This window comes from Hippocampus bargibanti, linkage group LG13, assembly GCF_051943395.1.
Source record: "Hippocampus bargibanti isolate YZ-2025 linkage group LG13, ASM5194339v1, whole genome shotgun sequence".
NCBI classification, from domain to species: Eukaryota; Metazoa; Chordata; class Actinopteri; order Syngnathiformes; family Syngnathidae; genus Hippocampus; species Hippocampus bargibanti.
Genome location: NC_142746.1, coordinates 6,890,770 through 6,911,349, shown reverse-complemented (window position 1 = coordinate 6,911,349; position 20,580 = coordinate 6,890,770). Strand labels below are relative to the sequence as shown.

The window sequence follows — 20,580 nt, the reverse complement described above, 5'->3', positions numbered from 1 at the left end:
AGAACCAGGGAGTACTGAAAAAATGAACACTTGCAGGGGTACACTGTACCACGTTTCAGCCCATTTGGTACTCAGCCACACATAATCGGACCCAGATTTTTTGTTTGTTTTTGTTTTTTCTGCAGTCAACCTCCCACCCCGTTGATTACCTTCCAAAGGCCAATACGAATCGGGCTGTGTGATATTTACTCCACCGGACGTGGCAGAAATGTGCTGGACTCACGTCATCAGAGCCCCCCGTTTTAACTCATTCACTGCCAGATGTGCAAAAATGTGTCCACTTTTCCAAATTTTGTCCAAATTTCAGGGCCCACAGAATATTACGTTTTAGGACTACATAATTATTCAATGCAGCGTAAAACACCTTCGACTCTCTTCTTTCATCAGAAAAATAGTTAATACCTAAATTATATGGATCTGTAGTTATCTGATATTGAAATGGGGGCATCGGTACAAAAGGCAAATGCTGCCTCCTCGTGGGAGGGAAAAACATTGCCAGAGGTGTGACCTGTGCTTTATCAGCACCCCCGTAAGAAACAAACGAATACATTCGGGAATGCCGCTCTACGTCATATTTTTAAGTCCCGAATAAATTCGGGAATGGCAGTGAATGAGTTGACATTGATCTGCAAGGTGGAATAAACAGAATACTCCAAATAAATGGCTAAAAGTAGTGAACACAAAGCAATACTAACAAATTGACCAAATGTACAGTTAAAAGGGAAGCTGATGGGCCACCACGAGTTTAGAAGACAAGTTTCTTCACTGTCGGTATCTCCAATGCGATGGGCAAACACTGCTGTGCATGCTACGAAATCTGTTGAATCATTTGAGCAAGAAGCAGCCAAGTGATCAATCAGAATCATCTTTATTGGCCATGTGTGTAGAACACACAAGGAATTTGTCTCCGGTAGAACACGCTGCACTTGTATCATCATAAATAAGACATGACAGTATGGGGGACACTAATAAATCTAATCTAATCTAATCTAATCTAATCTAATCTAATCTAATCTAATCTAATCTAATCTAATCTAATCTAATTCCTTAATGTAAGTGGTACCTCTCAGGAACAACTGTGAGACAATGTGCAAAGTATCAAGCAGACAGTGGACCAAGTGAGTATAGAGCTATGGCTACAATGATTATAACGAGCTGGTATTCCACAAGGTTGTGCAGAATTGCAAAGAGGCACTATACAGTTTGATTTGGGTTACTCTTTAGAGAGTTAATGGCTAGGGGGAAGAAGCTGTTTAAATGTCTGTTGGATTTGGTGTGCGTGGATCGGTAGCGCCTGCCTGAGGGGAGTCGCTGGAAAAGGTGGTGGGTAAGGTGCGGAGGTTCCAGTAGGATTTTCCACGCTCTTGTCTTTCAAGTGGAAAGCATGAAAGTGAAAGCATGAATGTTATTCTCATTAGCGTACCATTGTCCGGTGCACAGCTGTCCAATCCTTGAGGCCGTAGTCCTGCATGTCTTCCAAGTCTCCCTGTTGCAACACACCTGATTCAAATGAATGGGTTCAATGTCAGGCATTCGCAGATTTTGCTGATAATCTGATCATTTGAATCAAGTGTGTTGCAACAGGAAAACTTGGAGAACATGCAGGACAGTGGCCCTCCAGCACCTTATATAGGAGAGTCGTTTAATAGGCCATGCATTGATGGTGCGCTTTATAATCCGAAGCACCTTCTAATGCAGAAAATACGCTATTTATTATGCCTGATTGGTTCTTTTCTGTGCTACTTTATTTTGTGTCACTGTTGAATAAAACTGAAATTAATGAACAAAAATATCTTCTTAAATGACATTACGATTATCTTTATTTCCAGTACCAGTGATATTAAACTCACAATTTAAAATGGATGAAAATAATCTAAATTAAAATAATGGCTTCTGGTCTATGAACAGCATGTACTACTTCTCAACATGTCTGTAACATATCAAAAGTTGGAGACCACTGTCTTAGAGGGCAGCGAGTGCAAGAAATGAGCAGAGACAGTGTGAGGGAGAGACAGTGTGAGGGAGAAAAAAATGTCCAGTGAAAGATCTGCTTTAAAAGAACTAACAAATCTAGAACTCTTGCTGTGGGAGATTATCAAGAATGCAACATCATTTAATATGTCTGATAATGTTTACGTAACAATTACACATACAGTATCTGTGTTCATCTATCAATGTCAGAGACATATGGTGAAAGGCAGAACAATTAAATTGTTTCCCATTAAAAGAAGGTATAATAAACCACAGTGCCGAATAATTCATGGCTTTCTGCAAGTTCAGTAAATTATCTTTATATTCAATTTAACAGGCCCAAATGACCTACTGAGTAAAAATGAGTACCTCGGAAGTGGAAAAAGAAAACCCGTGATCTCCTAAAATCTTCTGCAGTTATGGAGTACTTACTGCCACTCGTCTCCTTTTATGTCACTGTGAATCCCAGAATACACAATGCAGGTACAGAAATAGGGTTTGGATTGGATTGGATGATGAATTGGCCAGAGAGAGAGAGAGAGAGAGAGAGAGAGAGAGAGAGAGAGAGAGAGAGAGAGAGAGAGAGAGAGAGAGAGAGAGAGAGAGAGAGAGAGAGAGAGGGAGAGAGAGAGAGAGGGTTGAGAGAGAGAGAGAGAGAGAGAGAGAGAGAGAGAGAGAGAGAGAGAGAGAGAGAGAGAGAGAGAGAGAGGGGGGACGGAAAGAAATAGAGAGAGAGAGAGAGAGAGAGAGAGAGAGAGAGAGAGGAGAGAGGGGGGACGGAAAGAAATAGAGAGAGAGAGACAGATAGAAAGAGAACGAGAGAGGAGAGAAAGATACAGACAGAGAGGCAAACAAAGAAATAGAGAAACAGAGAGAGAGAAACAGAGAATGACTGTGAGAAAAAAGGGAGAGAGAGACAGACAGAGAGCAGAGAAAGGGGGAGAGTGAGGGAGAGAGAGAGAGAGAGAGAGAGAGAGAGAGAGAGAGAGAGAGAGACAGAGAGAGAGCGATTGATAAAGAGAGAGAGAGAGAGAGAGAGAGAGAGAGAGAGAGAGAGAGAGAGAGAGAGAGAGAGAGAGAGAGAGAGAGAGAGAGAGAGAGAGAGAGAGAGAGAGAGAGAGAGAGAGAGAGAGAGAGAGAGAGAGAGAGAGGTGGATGAGGAGAGCAAGGTGACACTGAAGAATGGTAAAATAGGGAGAGTTTGTTTGTGTCTGTTCTGCTGGCAGGGATGCAGCAGGATTAGCCACACGGTTTTGTTTGCAATTAGTCCTGGATGGTTTGTTGATCGCTCAATGAGCATAGAAAAAGAAAAGGACGCTATGATTCTCTGGTTATAATTTAACTTTAAGTAAATTATATCTAGAAAAATGAAATATTAATCAATTTCTGTTGTTGTTTAACAGTGTTGTTGTTGTTTGCGACTGTAGATAATGGCTGCCATCTCTGTCAAATGCATTGCGACGCCAGTTACCAACCCTACCAATTGGCCCTGCCACCACAGAGGGTCTCAGCGTAGCCATTTTACCCAGTTAACTCATTCGCTGCCATTCCCTAATTTGTTCGTGTTTTGGTTTTTCGCTGGTCAGACCTCTGGCAATATTTTTCCTTTCCACGAGAGGGGCAGCATTGGCCTTTTGTCCATTTTAGTGCTTTGTTACGACTTCGGCTGTTGTTAAAGCGCTATATGAATCAACATGTATATATTGTACTGTATTTTGTACAACCACACCCATTTCAAGCTCAGATAACTCCAGACCCATATAACTTAGGCGTTAACGTTTTTTCTGATGAAAGAAGAACGTCTAAGGTTTCTTACACTGCATTGAATGTTTATGTCGTCCAAAAATATTCTGTGAGTCCTGAAATTTGAGTGAAAATGACATAACTGGAGTGGACACATTTTTGCATTTTTTGTTCTGGCAGCGAATTAGTTAATTGTAATCCTATCAAATCAAAGCATGTGGCATATTCTTCCTTTCACCTAAATATCACACACACAACATCTGCATATTTCTCTACCCTTCACCTACCTTCTCTCAACCGATTTATTGTTCTCAAATTCCGCCTCACGCTGTTTCTGTCTCTTCCTTCTCCAGCTCCTTCATCCGATTGTTTCTTATTTCATCGCTTTCGCTGTCCTCGCATGATCCCGTGCTAACTCAGCACTCGCTGCACTCTTGTCTGTTTTCCTTTTTGTCTAATTCTGTTCCTCGGCTCTGAGTCCCAAGGCTTTGTCAGTGCAAAGTGCTCCATCTGTGTCCCCCTCACTCCCCCAACCTATCCCGCGAGCAAACACAAAGAAGGAGACCCAACAACCAATGGTTTGAGTTACGTAATAAAGCAATGGCAACACTAATGCTCATACCAAGGAACCATTTATGGCATTTCTATACCATAACCATTTATTGGTCTTTCACGTTTGTCACAGATGGATGAAAAAGGGACTTAAGCTTGAGTAGCAAAGTTCAGTGGGTATTAAAGCCTGTAGATAATAGCCGCTTATATACCTAATCCCTCAGTCATATTGAGCTTTTGTCATTTATGTGCATAGAATTTCTCTTTTTATTTCAGTCAGAGGGGAAATATGACAGAGGAATGGATTCATGTACGTCACTACTGAAGTACATTTTTTTCAGGCAAAGTATAAATCATTACATCATAATAACAGGCCACCACACCTCCCACACACACGCACACACGCCTAACAGAACCTTTTCTTGAACACGGCATAGGTTACACTCAAATATAACACATTTCAGAGTAACAACTTGTCATAAGTGACATAGTCTTCTAATAGCCCTGTCACGACAATACAATACAGAACAATACATCTATAATATACATTCTATATACATACAGTACAGCACAGATCCCGGGACTTGTTACAAGCATTTGTTTTGTCATGTTGTCTTTGTGTTGTCATATTATTTGTTATTTAGTTTTTTTTGTTGTTCTTTTGACTTCAAGACGGCGCCGCGAGAGTGGCTGCCTTTCCAGCAGCTCATGTATTTCTTTTTTCTACTTTCATTTCTTTCATCACTTTGCTGCTGTGAAATGTACATTTCTCCACTGTGAGACTAATAAAGGCAAATCCAATCCATTACAGCCTAACCATTTAGAAGTCAATATCACAATTAGTCTGTTCATCCATTTTCTACCACATATCCAGTTAGTAGTTACTGCATTTGGGTGAGGGAGCGGCTAGAACAAATCTGTCACAATGTACAAATTGTGGAAGGTGCAAGTGCAGCAGTCAGAGTGATAAAATTGGTTTGCGAATTTGGCTTAGTCAATCAGGGGTTCTTAGAACAAGTCACAATATGCACTGGAAAAAAAACTGTGTTGAATTAACTCCATTTTATTTTTTTCAGGTGAAATGCAACTCAACGGGATTGAGCTATATTAGATGTATGGTCTACCTCACTGCATGCTAGAAATATTAATTTGATTGATTAAATTTAACACACATTTACGCATGTGTGCGTGGTTGGGTGACCGTGGATTCGTGTGTGTGTGTGTGTGTGTGTGTGTGTGTGTGTGTGTGTGTAAGGGATCCGGTTCTGTTTAAAAAAAAGACTGACTGGTTGGCAAGCCTTGGTATAATATAGTGGTGAAACTATACGACAATACAAACATGTAGATGCTATTGCATGTGACAAGTACTGAACATGCTTTCTTGCACAGCAACAAACAGTCGACACTCAACATGTCTGAAAGTAGAGCAACAGCATGTCAGCTAGTGCTGACTGTTATTTGTGGCGACAAGTAAAGTGACTTTATAAGTACTGTTGGGTCTCCAGACGCCTGGGGCGGGACAAAGTAATTTGCATTTCATTAATAAAAGGTAGCACCATTACAAAGAGGTGCATAAGTACAAACAGGAGAGGCTGAGATAAGTATGATCAATGTTTACCTCTCACTTATGTTTGTTTTGTATGACGAAAAAAAATGCCTTAAGGACAGCATGTAAATCACTCACACATCTTGCCGGAAGCCTGAATCACCAGCCAGTTAAGAGCTCACAATCAGTTGTTGAGGTAAAAATCAGTTGTTGAGGTAAAAATAACCAAACAGAAAAAGCTGAAAGACTAACCAACATGTATGCTCACGGTGAAGTGGGGTAAGATAATTAGCCATTGTATTGTGAGCCTTTAATCTTGCTTTTGATTATTTCCAAAGCAGTGGACAGACTTTTTAATTCCTATTTCCAAATGAAAGCCCATTCAGACAGAATACCTTTGTGTTAAGGAAAAGTCCACAATATTCAGAGGGTAGTCAATATCCTCTGCACATAGTCACATAATTGATTGTTGTCTTGTGTTCATATTTATAGGTTGTAGTTTCACAATCACAGTAACTGATATTTAATATATGCCTAATGTGTTAGTTTGAATAATTTCACTCCAGACCAATTTCACCAAATATGTAATTTTTTTCCATGAAGAACTTTTGTGAGAAAAAGAAAAATACACTGAAAAAGTTAGGTCTTGACAGTTGCTGCGAATGTGTTAGCTATTTTGCTATGCTAATGGGTTGTATATTATTATTATTATTATTATTATTATTATTATTATTATTATTATTATTATTATTGTTGTTGTTGTTGTTGTTGTTGTTGCCATCACCTATTTGAAATTGCATTTTCCGTGTCTCTTGTATGTATTGGTAATTGCATTTTATTTTTTGCATTGTATTTGTAATTGTATTTTATCTATTATGCTATGCTTGTCTGTGACTGTAAAGTGTCCGTGAGAGCTTTGAAAGGCGCTTAAAATAAAATGTATTATTATTATTATTATTATTATTATTATTATTATTATTATTATTATTATTATTATTATTATTATTATTATTATTATTATTATTATTATCATCATCGCCATCATTATTATTATTATTATTATTATTATTATTATTATTATTATTGTATTTAGATTTATGTTATGGTTATGAGTGTTTGTATTATTAAGATCAACTCTCTCTCAGTGACGAAAGTCCTCAGAAGGGCTGTAAAAAGCAGTGATTTATAACCTATTCCGACTAAGATTAGTAGACACAGATGCTACGAACTGGTCACCAGCCAAGCAAAAGGCATATGTAGATAAGCAATCATCCAAACTCATATTGCACCGATGAACTGTTTTGGTAATGTGGGAGGATGGTTGAGTAACCAGCATGGCTTGAGATTTGAACACAGAACCTCTCGACTGTCAGGCAGACGTTCAAACTACATCCTACTGCAATAATAATAATAATAATAATAATAATAATAATAATAATAATAATAATAATAATAATAATAATAATAATAATAATAATAATAATAATAATAATATACGGTGTTATAAAATTGAATACCAATCAGATTTCTGAACAGATATTAGAGAATCATGATTCATGAAAAGCTTGATATTTGCAGCTTTCGAACATTCTGTGAGTCTTTTCCCCCAAACTCTACTTAACTTCATGTTGTGCGTGTTTCTCACCTTCCTTTCGTGCCACGTTCTTGAGTCCAACAACGAGTCCCAACAGAAACCCCACGAAGCACATCTGTACAGCGAACAACTCCTTTCGCTTTCTCCGCCTGCCCTTACCCATCCGCCGGCTCAGCATCACACCTACTCCTTCGGTTGATTCAGGCATCCTTTCTCCCACCATGCGGGCAATAACGCTCTTCTTTGGACGAGCGTTCTGGCAGCTTCCCGGGTGGCGCAAAGGTACGAAATTGAACGGCGGGGAAGAAGACACCGACCGAGAGATGAGCTGGGGGAGTGAGATGGAGTTACTCGGCTCGGGCAGATGTGAGCGACTTGTCGATGGACTCTGACGTGACACGAATTAATGCATCCCAGCGAGATCCGGCAAGGACCTTCAAATTAAAATACAGAACGATGCGACAAGCATTGATGATCATTATCGTCGGATAATATACAGTAACACAGTGATTGTTGTTGAGCAACATGACGGCGTATGTAGTCTTGATTTTGCCGTTTTAAATAACATATAATAAATAATATTTCTCTCTTACTTTTCAATGCAATGTTGCCTTGGGATCAGAATACAAAGTATCCTTGAGAGTTTTGCAAGGTGCTTATAAATGAAATTTATTATTATTATTATTATTATTATTATTATTATTATTATTATTATTATTAGTAGTAGTAGTAGTAGTAGTAGTAGTAGTAGTAGTAGTAGTAGTAGTATAAATTCATTCCTTGACCACACGGTAACACACATTTCCCCATTGAAACGAATGGCAATGCTTTTACGTTTGCACCTGCCCCCTAAAAAATAAAATTTCTGATGAAAAATATCTCTTGTGTTTCTAAACGTGTTTTCTCTTTTCTTTCCATCCATCCTCTCTCAAAACATATTCTCTCTGAACTGATTCCCAATAATTATCCATTACAAAAATGACATGCTCTACAAAATCTCCAACTCGTCATTATATGCATTTGAGCGTTTCACAAGTCAAAAGCCAAAAAAGAAAGAAGATATTAACCAAGAATACAAATAACTAATGCAAATTATATTCCAATCCAAATTCAGAAGGATTTGCTTACGATTTGACGATACACTATTACATATGTTTTTTTTTTTATTGACACTGTCATGAAATATATCAAAACTATGCAACTGAGAGCAAATTATTGGAAATGTGTTCCTTGAACCATCCATCCATTTCAAACACAGTGCTGGATTCCATGCTTGTTGACTTTGACCAGAGTTTAGATGTATCCTGAACCAATCATGAACCAATTACCTATTTATACTCACAGTTACACTTGTGAGCCTTTAATTAACCTCACTTTTTCTGTGTGGATGAAAGGTGGAGTCGACAGAGACAAACCGTTGATAAGGAGAACAGATAGGACTCCACAAAGAGAAGCCAGAGGAGAAATTTAAATTGTGGTCCTTGAGTGTGAGAGAAGCATAATAACGAAGCTGACAATGCCTTTTAATTACCAGTTTAATTCATTGTCAAGATCTGTATAGACTTGTTGATAAACCAATACATTATATTCAATTGAAGCTGGATGCACGATTCACAGAGATACAGAACTTGAAAAATGTTGATGAACTTCCCTTGACCATTTGCATTGAAACACCAGAGCACTCTTGAAATACATAAAAACCTCAATACGGCATTTAAGGAATTCAACCTGTATGAACAGTGGATTCTTTTAGAAAACTTTTTTTTTCAACACATTGATTCAATTTAAGTTCTTTGCAATAGTTATTATTGAGACCAGTAGGTGCTCTCAGCCACATCATAGTGACGAATTACTTTTAACAGTGATGAAAACTTACATGCACTACGGACTTGAGCTCTTGGTTTAGACACAATTTGATGTATTAGTTAGACCTCACTCAGATAAATTCAAATGCTGAATAAGAACATTTGAGGTAATCAGACCGAACAAAAGAAGTCACCAGATTAGCTTCAGGGAGTAGTCCACTGCTCCCCCAACCTTAGAGCACAGACTGATCAGATCAGAGATCTGGCACCACTCTGTCCATATATAGGGCCATCCGCTGACAAAGCGTTTTGGATAAGGAGCAAAACGTCCAACACCTTCGAAGAAGTACCGATGACGGCTGAAGAACCCTTTTCATCGATGGACCACTCCTGTACGACCGAGTGCCTACACACACGCTGAACAAGAGAGCCCACTATTGCATTAACTTCAGTGCGCAGAATTGATTTATTGGTTTGCCTTCATTCTTCTGATATCAAAATTGTACAGACACTCCCCAATTTACGAACATTCGAGTTATGAATAATGGCAGATACGAACAGTTTTGTGAGTACAGTATGTCGAAAAATGTTCAGACAGAGATGCTGTAAGTTATATTTTTTTATTGTGCGCCTTTTTCCGGCCGAGCTCGCTTGCTATTGGCTGCGTATTGTGCTTCACAAAGACGCACGCACACAGACACGTTAGAGGTTTCAAGGGCTGGATGTTAACATGACGGACACCAAGGCTCTTCAATCCGCGCCCGGCTATGCTGAAGGAGTTCTGGCCCCGATCCGCCGAGATTGCTTACGATTGGCTGCTTAAATTATGTGGGTGGGAAGAAAATCCATCTTCGGCGTTGACACTCCAGGAGGATCCGTTGCATAACAAAAAGTAATGGCTGCTGGGACGTAATTCAGTAATTATGTGCCAGCAGCTTCGGTAGTGGCTTACTGAAGGCCCAAGTATATATGTCATCATACTATATATAGTAGGTGTGCATTTATTTTACCACTGTTAGAAAATATAGCACTGAAACAACTTACGAACAAATTCACCTTACGAACGACCGCCCGGAACGTATCTCGTTCATAAGTTGGGGAGCGTCTGTATCTGTAAAATATCAAAACTCTGCGACAAATAAACGAGGCTAATGGGAAATCACAAATTTCAACTGTAGGAAACAAAATCAAACTGTATTTAAGGGAGGAAGTCATTTGTCAGTATCACCATTTAGAACAATAATATTGATCATTCATGCCGGAAATGTGCATTTTCACCCGATGGCATTGGATAAAAATGAAAGACTTTTTTGACCTCTCCGTGGTGAAACTATAGAAGAACGCTTTTATTTCTCAACCGAAAATGTAGCAGATGAAGACAGAGTGGTTGACTTGGGACTTGTCATGGTCATTGAAATTGAGCTGTCACAATTGATCTGCGGCTGCAGTGGAGCGCAGCGCGTGACAACACGGCGACATCACATCTCATGTGTAAAGCCTTCCCCTTAATCCAGTTTTCTCCTGTTCTTACCGAGTTGTGCAATTCCGGCATGGCAGGAAGGTTGAAGACTCTCACGCTCGCTCTCACTCACACGTAAACACACAGAGTTGGACTTACAGGTGCACACTCTGGACATTGTGGCTATTCAGTGCTTTGATGTGTTATTACTGCAGTCATTGTCCTGTAAATCGTTCCAGGACTTCATGTTTATTCCTTGATGGAACGACTGATGCCGTTTTGTGTCGCTTTTGATCGTCATTATTTGACTGGAGCAGCTAAAAGGTCCCCTCAACAACAGGATGATTCGGTGGGTTTGAAATTCATGAGACACAGTGAGAGGACCTCTCCTCACTGTGTTTTATGTATTTTATATCTCACACACACACACACACACATACACACACACACACACGCACACACGCACAACACACTAACACACACAAAAACTGACACAAACACACAAAAAAACTGACACAAACACATGCATTCAAGCAGACACAAACACACATACCCACAAACAGACACAAACACACACACATACATATACAAACATACACGCACACACAACACACTAACACACACAAAAACTGACACAAACACATGCATTCAAGCAGACACAAACACACACACACACACCCACAAACAGACACACACACACACACATACATATACAAACATACACACACACACACGCACACGCACACACACGCACACGCACACTAACACACACACGTACGTATGCACACACACACACACACACACACACACACACACACACACACACACACACACACACACACACACACACACACACACACACACACGCACACACACACACACACATTTGCACATACACACATGTAAAAACAAATTTAACATAAAATTTCCAATGAAGCACATGGTAAGGATTATAGTGCAAGTTCACCAGTTACAGTTTCATGTGCCATGAAACTGTTTTAAATTCAATTGCATGAATCATTTGTTTAAATGTTCAATGTCCAACCAAGAGTGCATTATTTTCCTCATTTCATATCACTATTGACACTATTGAATTGATTGTCTTCAATTCCAATCCAATCACATTTTTAACAGTCAACGATTGTTAGAAGATGCAAATGAAAGAATGATTTTCAACTACCCTTATTGTTTACTATACAAATTCAAATTTGATATATATTTTTTCCCTACTTCGAGAAGACATTTTTGATGATGACTGACAACAATGGATACAATAATCGCAACTTGTGTAGACAGGAAAGGTTATATTAAAGAAATCAGGGTTGCTCTCTGGATGAATAATCCTACCCTCAGTAAGAAGATTACAGAGTGTTTTGTGAAGGGGTTTTGTTTGTATTCCCACAGATGTGCACACACATGCACCCACAGAGAAACACTGTCGAAGCAAAAAGCGCTTCTCGGACTGTATTACTTCTGAAAGAAAGGCGTTCAATACAATTCCTCAAGAACCGCTGTCCTGCAAGTTTTCCTGCTGGAACATACATTATTCAAATGAATGGGAACCTGAACATTTAATCCGGTTTATTCTAGTAGGGAAACATGGAAAACGGGCAGGACAGAATCTCTCAGTTCTAAAGTTTGTGTGCAAAATATGTCAAGAAGAGAAAGAAAGGTGTGTGTGTGTGTGTGTGTGTGTGTGTGTGTGTGTGTGTGTGTGTGTGTGTGTGTGTGTGTGTGTGTGTGTGTGTGTGTGTGTGTGTATGAGAGAGAGAAAGAGAGACAGAGAAATAATACCATGTAAACCAACTAAAAACAAGATGCTATCAGAAGTTCATCCATGCATCCCTTTCCTCATTAGCTATTCTGGTGATATACACACCCGATAATCAAACCCATTTATTTGGGTCAAAATAAAATCATATTTGACTTTGGTTAAAAAAAATTAACTTGGAATCTCCGGACACACAGATACTATACTCAATAAAATATGTACAATACCATGCAATGAAGGTGAAGACAATTAACTACATTGGAGTAATCTTTTCTTTAGCACTTGAATAATATACTTAAAAACACCATAAGAATCTGGAATAATATTAAAACGTCTTATACTATATGATATCATGAATATAATGGGCCATAGAGGGCACCCTTCAAAAATGGCTTCATTTTGGGCCCAGGTAATGATGTTTATAGTTTAAAATACAAGCAAAGCTCAAGTGTGCCTGCTGTTTTTACTCTTGCACCAGCCATCCAACCATCCATAATTGCCCAAACCAACCACCAAGATAATAGATCCATCCATCCATCCATCCATCCATCCATCCATCCATCCATCCATCCATCCATCCATCCATCCATCCATCCATCCATTTTCTGACAAACTGCATAGATGTCAAACTTCAACAATCAGACTTGTTTTGAATATCAGATTTCAACAGCATTTGGCTTTTAAAATATATTGAAGAAACTGAACAAAAAACAGTTTAAAACACATGGAGAATCTACCTTTGTAGTACACAGGATGAAATGATGCATTTACCATAAGTACACACAAGTTGCAATTTGGTTTTTCCCTCAGATCAATGCTTCAGTCGTCCCCCAAGTTCTACACTGTAGCCAAACCTTCCCTCTGGAATCTCTGCAGAGTCTATGATCTACGGTTATGGCTAACTGGTCATTTCTATTTTTGGCTGAGACCTATTCAGAAAGCCAGGTCAAAAACAAACAGGATGCATGAGGAAACAACTGAGAATGGAACTGGAGAGGAGAAAGAATGTAGCAAGTGGAATGTGAAGTCATCTTTTTGCGGATTAATATCAGACAATAATTGATTTTCTTGTTTCATCCCCCCCCCCCATTAACCCCAATTGAATGAATCAATGCAGCACAGGAATCGGAATACTGCCGATAATGTTTGACTAACATATATTTCTTGATATAAAGGTGGACATTTTTATGGGGCGGTTGGTACGGTATATGCATGACAACTAGTCAAAACAGAAACAGAGAGAAAATGTGAGAGAAATACAGCATGGCTGACAAATCTGCTTTTCTGCTAAAACGAGTTGAGTAATCCTCCAGCAAGCCCGATGTGGGCAAACTAATGCCATATAATCCACATCGACACTGTACGCTTGCAATGGAAAAGCACGAGCGTAAACTTCTTTAGGATCACTTACATTACAGACCGGCTCCATCTCTCTTCATGTGCACAGATGCATGAATCATGTTTTCTCTTGAATGTTGGTCATAAATTAGTGTGACATGACCAGATTACATCATCAAAAGACCATATGGTCGTCAATTGACCATCTCAACGAGGAGTGCATGCTGTTTGTTTTTTTTATATTATGCATTTGTCTAATTCTATGAAAATCAACAGGTAAATGCGTTCTTTCCAGAAAAATAATCCCGATTATAGTCTGCAACTTCACACATTTGCCAGTATGCTCTTATGGTATGGTATGGTATGGTAATGAACACAAGGTACAGGCACACAATGAAATACTTTAAAATTACATTCTTAGTGCATTCTCTTCCACAGAGCAAACTCTATTAGCAAGAGTCTCTCCCGAGGGCTGACACTGACATCTTTTATCAGAATCTCCTGTGCAGGAGGACGCACGCACACACACACACTTACACACACACACATACGCACTCACACACATGCTCGCACACATACGCACACGCACGAATACACTTCAAGGAGACCTCAAGACGTATTTGAGGAGGTACATAAGGGAAAAAAGTGAGAGAGGGAAAAATACTGAAAAAGTGTGGCGACAAAATGACAAAAATAGCAACTTTTTGGATATCTATTATGGTAAATTATTGGGTGGTATATACCATATAACCGTGTATAAGGCGCAGCCCAAATGAATGGTTTATTTTCAAACCTTTTCCATATACAGTATAAGGTGCACCAGACTAAAAGGCGCACCTATAAATTTTTCCAAAATATAAGGCCCACCACATTACAAGGCGCTACAGTAGAGGCTGGAATTGTGCACTACTTGTTCTACAGGTAGTTATGACACCTGTTGTGGCTCAATATGACTTCTCATATAAGGTGCACCTGCGTATAAGGCGAAGGGTCATCTTTTCAAGAAAATCAAGGCTTTTTGCTATGCCTTATACACCGGAAAATACAGTATAAAATAAATTACATTATATTCTTGTGTTCTTATTTCTTTGCGGGATACTGTAAAATTCCAGTGTGTCACGACAGATTTTAACCACTCCAAAGTAAAATAGAGTGTTATAAAATTCCGGGAATACAAAAACAGTTTAAATTTCCTGCTCCCAGAGCCCAACGGAAAAGCTGCAGGTTCCTTCAAAGTAGCCTGTTCGATGACCCGCGCACACATCCCTGGCGAAGATCAGGATAACTTCTGCATTTACTACAATACAATACAATACAATACATTGATTTATATGGTGCTTTAACAACAGCTAAATCTGTATCAAATCACTTAACATGGAAAAAAATAATGTAAGCATGTTGAGAAGATTTTCACAAAAAACTTGAAAACTGGATTGGCTTGGATTTAGCTTTATTAGTCTTGCAGTGGAGAATTTTACATTTCGCAGAACCAAAGTCATCAAAGGAAGAGGATGTCACAAAATGTATGGAATATTGTGATGGGTCAAGAATTATTATAAATACACTGGCTGTGTGTCCAGGTTAAAAATTCAGGATTACTTTGGGGATTTTCATACCGTCTGGGAGTATACTATGCTGCATTAATTTAATGTATCGCAAATGTATAAAAAATAGCCATTCACGTTTTGATTATTCTTATATTTTCAGCCGTCCATTTACTATGTAATCCAGTTCTGTTCCGACAGTCTCAATTTCAGCATATACGTTGTTCTCAATCGTGGGTTTACAACGTTTTATTAGATAAGTTAAAGCACATTTTTAATTTATATCAAAGAGGACATGGAGACATTTCCAAAATGAAGCCAGAGAGAATAAACCCAAATGATATGAAAAGTGAGTTTGCACAGAACTGCCACACCATACGTGCAACAATTAGCAATCTGATCACCGATCAGAGGGTTTAAAGACTTAGACTGTAATACTCGGAAATATACGGCCAAGTTAGTCTCTTCCAATTCTTTGATGCAGAAGGAAGAATAATGATTTTTTTGAATGGCTAAAATGCATCATAACTGAGTCTGTGCAACCAGTGTTCAAAAGTTGTCAGGGAATTTACATACAATTAACATAAATAAATAGTGTTCTAATTTAGCAAATGGTTAAGGTGTAGCTTTGCTTTAAAACAAACAGGCTAAGCAAGAGGAACAAGCTCAACCACATATTTCTATAACAATATTCATATGCCCTCAGGTGTGTGCACGTGCACGCACATACATACGCAGAAAGGCCTGATGCACCTTTGCAGCTGTGATAACGATAAAAGATATAGGACACAGGCTACGATGACAAGCTACAATCGCAGTCTGCTCAGCGCTAACAACATCCTGTGATGCAGGTCACGCGCCATTTTAGGCTAACGATTTACCTTATTTATTGTGTCTTAGTTTTTGAATTATTTTTCTGAAAATGAGACCGACATGATGATTAGGGTGCAGTGTACATTAACAAAAAAATACATATATTTTACTAACATGCACACAGACACACAAATGTTTTTTGTAATTTTTTATTATTGTTCCTGCTTCTACGCGCCTTGCGATTGATTTGGGAGCTGTCGATCACGATTGATATAATGGGCACCCATACTTTCGGAGACAGGCGTCAAAGTCAAAGCTCGGGGGCCAGATCTGGACCACCACATCATTTTATGTGGCGAAAGCAAATCAAGCATGACAAGTTCCATGCTTGCTAAAGTCTGAGCCCAAATTTGAAATTGTCAGATGTATACAATAACTGATATGATTCTTGACTTCTGATTTTAAAACTAGTTATTCATTAATTTTTCGTGCACTGTGTAAGTAATACATGGAGGGGATCAAATATTTACACAGTTTCTCAAAAGTCAATGGAAACCATCAGTATAATGTGGCCTGCGCCCAAAATATTTTGACCACCCTGCTTTTAGAGTTGCAAATATTTTGATCTTTTGATATATTCCAAGAAAACAAATCTGTCTAAACCAAACGTAAGGGTGATAATAAAGTTTGTCTGATTTTATTTCGAGACTTATGAAAAACATCAATACTGATTAGGCAGGCTAACATGAACTTGATTTCAAATATTCTCAGAAGAACAGCAGCAGGTTGGATTGGATTGGATTGGATATGCCTTTATTAGTCTCACAGTGGAGAAATTTACATTTCACAGCAGCAAAGTGATGAAAGGAATGAAAGTAGAAAAACGAAATACATGAGCATGGTTAAGAATGCACATTGGAGGAAGAGTGTTATGTTGCGGTAATCCAGATTTCATTGTACTTGTTCAAAGCCAAAGAGGAATTGTAAGTGGCCCCAGAGAAGTGGTTTGCAACAAAGGACTTCCCAGCTTTAGCCAATTGATCTTGCAGCTTCTCCGCGATTTCTTTGCTTTCTTCAAAGGTTGGCATTCCTCCAAATGCTCTTTATAGAATGTACAAAAGGAAGCATATTAGATCGAGTCACCATTCATTTGACTTTCTATACATTGCACGTTCAAATGCCTGCTTGAAATCTTAAAATTTCGATTTTTACTGGATATTCATCATCATACTTTCACAGTTTAACTCATTCACTGCCAGATGATGGGCAAACATATATCCACTAAAGTGCCAGGGTTTTTGTAATTTTCACTCAAATTCCAGGACCCACAGAAGATTGAGTTTTTAGGACTACATAAACATTCAATGTACCGTTACAAACCTTAGACTCTTCTTTCATGAGAAAAAAAAGTTCATTTCTAGCTTATTTGGTTCTGGAGTAACATGTGGTGCAAGTGGGGGTGGCTGTAAAAAAGGCAAATGCTGCCCCCTCGTGGACGGGAAAACACATTGCCAGAGGTCTGATTTTTATTGGTGTTTTGCATTTGACTAAAAATATCATACTGCGTGTTTTGGGTATTTTAGATTCTATAAAACGCTTTTCTGATGTCAGTTAGGAAACAAAAAAGTGAGTCCTTTAAACTTACATACTGGACACAGCCGTTTAATATTGCAGATAGCCGTAAAGCACAGGTGTCAAAGTCATGGCCCAAGGGCCAAATCTTGCAAGCCACATCATTTTATTCGGCCCGCGAAAGCAAATCAAACCAGTGGAATTCCATAATGTTTGCTAAAGTCCGAACCAAAATTTGGAATAGTCACATGTAAAAAAAATTGGCGTGTCATTATTTTTGATTTCAATTTGAAAACGAGTTATTTATTAATTTGTTGTGCGTTCAATATGTAATATGTTGAGGGGATTAAATATTCTGATGGATTCCCCAAATTCAAAACGGCCCCCGAGAGGGAACAGTAACTACAATGTGGCTCTTGGTAAAAAAATGAGTTTGACACCCTTGCTGTAAAGGTGTCATGATCTGGTTGGCGACCAACGGGGGGCGCTGTCGGCCCCGCCTGCACCTGCACAGGTGCTGGTCGTCCCGATCAGATTGCCGACCAGCGGGTAGCGACGCTGTCGTCGTGCATGACGAATTGCGTCACTCGACGAGCCGCAACGTCCACGTAAACGTCCGGCCGAGACCTCCTTCCAGGTGGCCGTCCAGGGTGAAACTGGGTGACTGGCATTGCACGCCCACGTCCAGCCACGCTGTCGTCGTGCATGACGAATTGAGTCTCATCCACGACGAGCCGTGCAACGTCCGCGTCAACGTCAGTCCGAGACCCCACTCACCGCTGGATCCCGGAGCGGCTCTGGACCCGTCTCGTTCCCCCGGAGCCGGGCATTTCACGCCCACGTCGGCGTCCGGCCGAGACCTGGTCCCATACGGCCGTACGGGGTGCCATTCTGCGCCTGGCAGTTCGACGTCCACGCAGAGCCATGCGCCGTCGCGTGAACGTGCGAGAGGGATCGCACTCACGCCCACGACGATCCGTGCCGCGTCTTCGTCCACCCCAGGCCGAGTCCCGTTCCCATCAGGCCGCCGCCCGTCGTATGCTGGAGAGGCAGCGGTTGCCCTCTCCACCGACCGTTCCCTGGCGAGTGGACCTTTTTGGGAGACTGTTGGGACTTCTGGAAGCAGCCCCTTGAAGGGGGGGTACTGTCATGATCTGGTTGGCGACCAACGGGGGGCGCTGTCGGCCCCGCCTGCACCTGCACAGGTGCTGGTCGTCCCGATCAGATTGCCGACCAGCGGGTAGCGACGTCAGCCCTGCCTGCAGCCTCGCAGGTGTTGGTCGTTTAATCATTGACATTTAAAAGAACACCCGGCACGACCATCCGGTGCCGATTCATTGTTTGTTTGCTGCTTGTTTGCTGCATGCATTGTGTACGTGTTTGTTTAACCTTGGCGGACGTTTACACTTGGTTTTCTTTTGCTACTTTGTATTTTTTCCATTCAGATCATTTTGATGTTTTACATTTTGTTCCTGCTGACTTTATTTTAATACAATTTGTCAAACAACCTCCTGCTCCCTCCTGCCTGCTTTTTGGGATCCGAACCCGCCATCACCACCTCGCAAAACCGTGACAAAAGGAAGCACGGCTTTGCCTCTTACCTGACATAAACAAGATCCTGAGGTCTGGTTTGTAGCCACACATCCGTGTCGCTGGTTTTCGCCATTTCAGTTACATTTGGAACAAACCAGGACATGTTTGCATACATTGTATCGACAACCTTAACAACTGTGATGAGGACAGGCCAGCCATCAGGCATCGGATAACCTGTAGGAATGTGATGTTGTATGATAAGGGAGAGATGAAATGAAGATAATAAAACTTGCAAAACAACAAACAACATTTATCAAGACAATACACAGCTTTGACTGACAAAAATAAAATAAATCCCATATTTTCCGGTGTATATGGTGCACCGGAGTATAAGGCCCACCCCCAATGAATGGTATATTTTCAAACCTTTTGCCTGACCAACGGTGAGCATGTGTTTAGATCACATCATGATTCCTTAGATCGACATCTCATAGCAATAAGATTATATGGAAGACAAATTTTATCTTTCAGAACAGGGATTTAAAACTCATTTTTTGCCACAGGCCACAGGCCATTGTAGTGGCGATTTCCTCCCGTTATGAATTTGGGGAAACCATCAGACTCTCCTCCACATATTACATACATAACGCACAACAAACTAATGAATGACTTGGTTTCAAAACTGAAGTAAAGAATAATGACTGTTCTTGTGGTTTACATACGACAATTTGAAATTTTGGTTCCAACTGGAACAAGCATCATGACACTTAATATGCTCCGTTTGCTTTTGCAGGCCGAATAAAATAATGTGGTGGGCCAGATTTGGTCCCCGGGCCTTGACTTTGACACCTGTGTCTCAGAGCCATACCTTGTGCCTTCTGTCGGTCACAAAAACGTTTCAATCTGTTATGTGCCGCCATCACCTCAAAGATTTGTTTGCTCTTTATTGGAGTGGTAATCCAAAGTGTCTCAACATACAGACGTGTTTCAAAATCCTGCCAAGAAAACACCCCAAATTCAGAATACAATTAACAAAAGCACCGCATAGAATTATGTTTTTTTAACAAAATATAGTTTGCGAGTGCTTTAATTAGAATTTTTTACTTACCTTATTTGACGTATCAATCAAAAAGTATTCAGGGCATATTTTTTGGTTTTGACAAATTCCTTCATTATTCAGTGCATGACAAATGAAACTAAGAACAAACACCAAGAGTGCAAACGAGAAATGTGCCATCCTCTGTGAATCCACCAAAACGGAATGCCAAATATTTGTACAGGACTGTTATGGCATGGTCAGAGGGTGTGGCGTACCAATGCTTTGAGGAAAAAAAAACAG

The 20,580-nt window shown here is 39.9% G+C and overlaps 2 protein-coding genes across 3 annotated transcripts in view; both read right to left on the bottom strand.

The window, feature by feature from the left end:
- The window catches only part of slc24a3 (solute carrier family 24 member 3), a 53,425-nt gene extending 45,643 nt beyond the window's left edge, over positions 1–7,782 (bottom strand). The window contains exon 1 of one of the 2 annotated variants that reach the window (XM_089012853.1): positions 7,458–7,782. In XM_089012853.1, the coding sequence (XP_088868979.1) occupies positions 7,458–7,629 (172 nt within the window). In that variant the 5' untranslated portion in view covers positions 7,630–7,782. Of the gene's footprint in view, positions 1–4,001; positions 4,131–7,457 lie in introns of those variants that run through there. The other variant, XM_089012852.1, reaches the window with a different exon arrangement.
- Positions 7,783–16,927: 9,145 nt separating this feature from the next.
- LOC148889149 (uncharacterized) lies at positions 16,928–20,508 on the bottom strand. Its single transcript, XM_089012668.1, has 4 exons — positions 20,350–20,508; positions 20,110–20,236; positions 19,310–19,475; positions 16,928–17,237 (listed from the first exon to the last, which is right to left on the bottom strand). The coding sequence occupies exons 1-4, from the start codon at positions 20,476–20,478 to the stop codon at positions 17,066–17,068; spliced, it is 594 nt and encodes a 197-aa protein (XP_088868794.1). The 5' UTR covers positions 20,479–20,508; the 3' UTR covers positions 16,928–17,065.
- Positions 20,509–20,580: the final 72 nt, after the last annotated feature.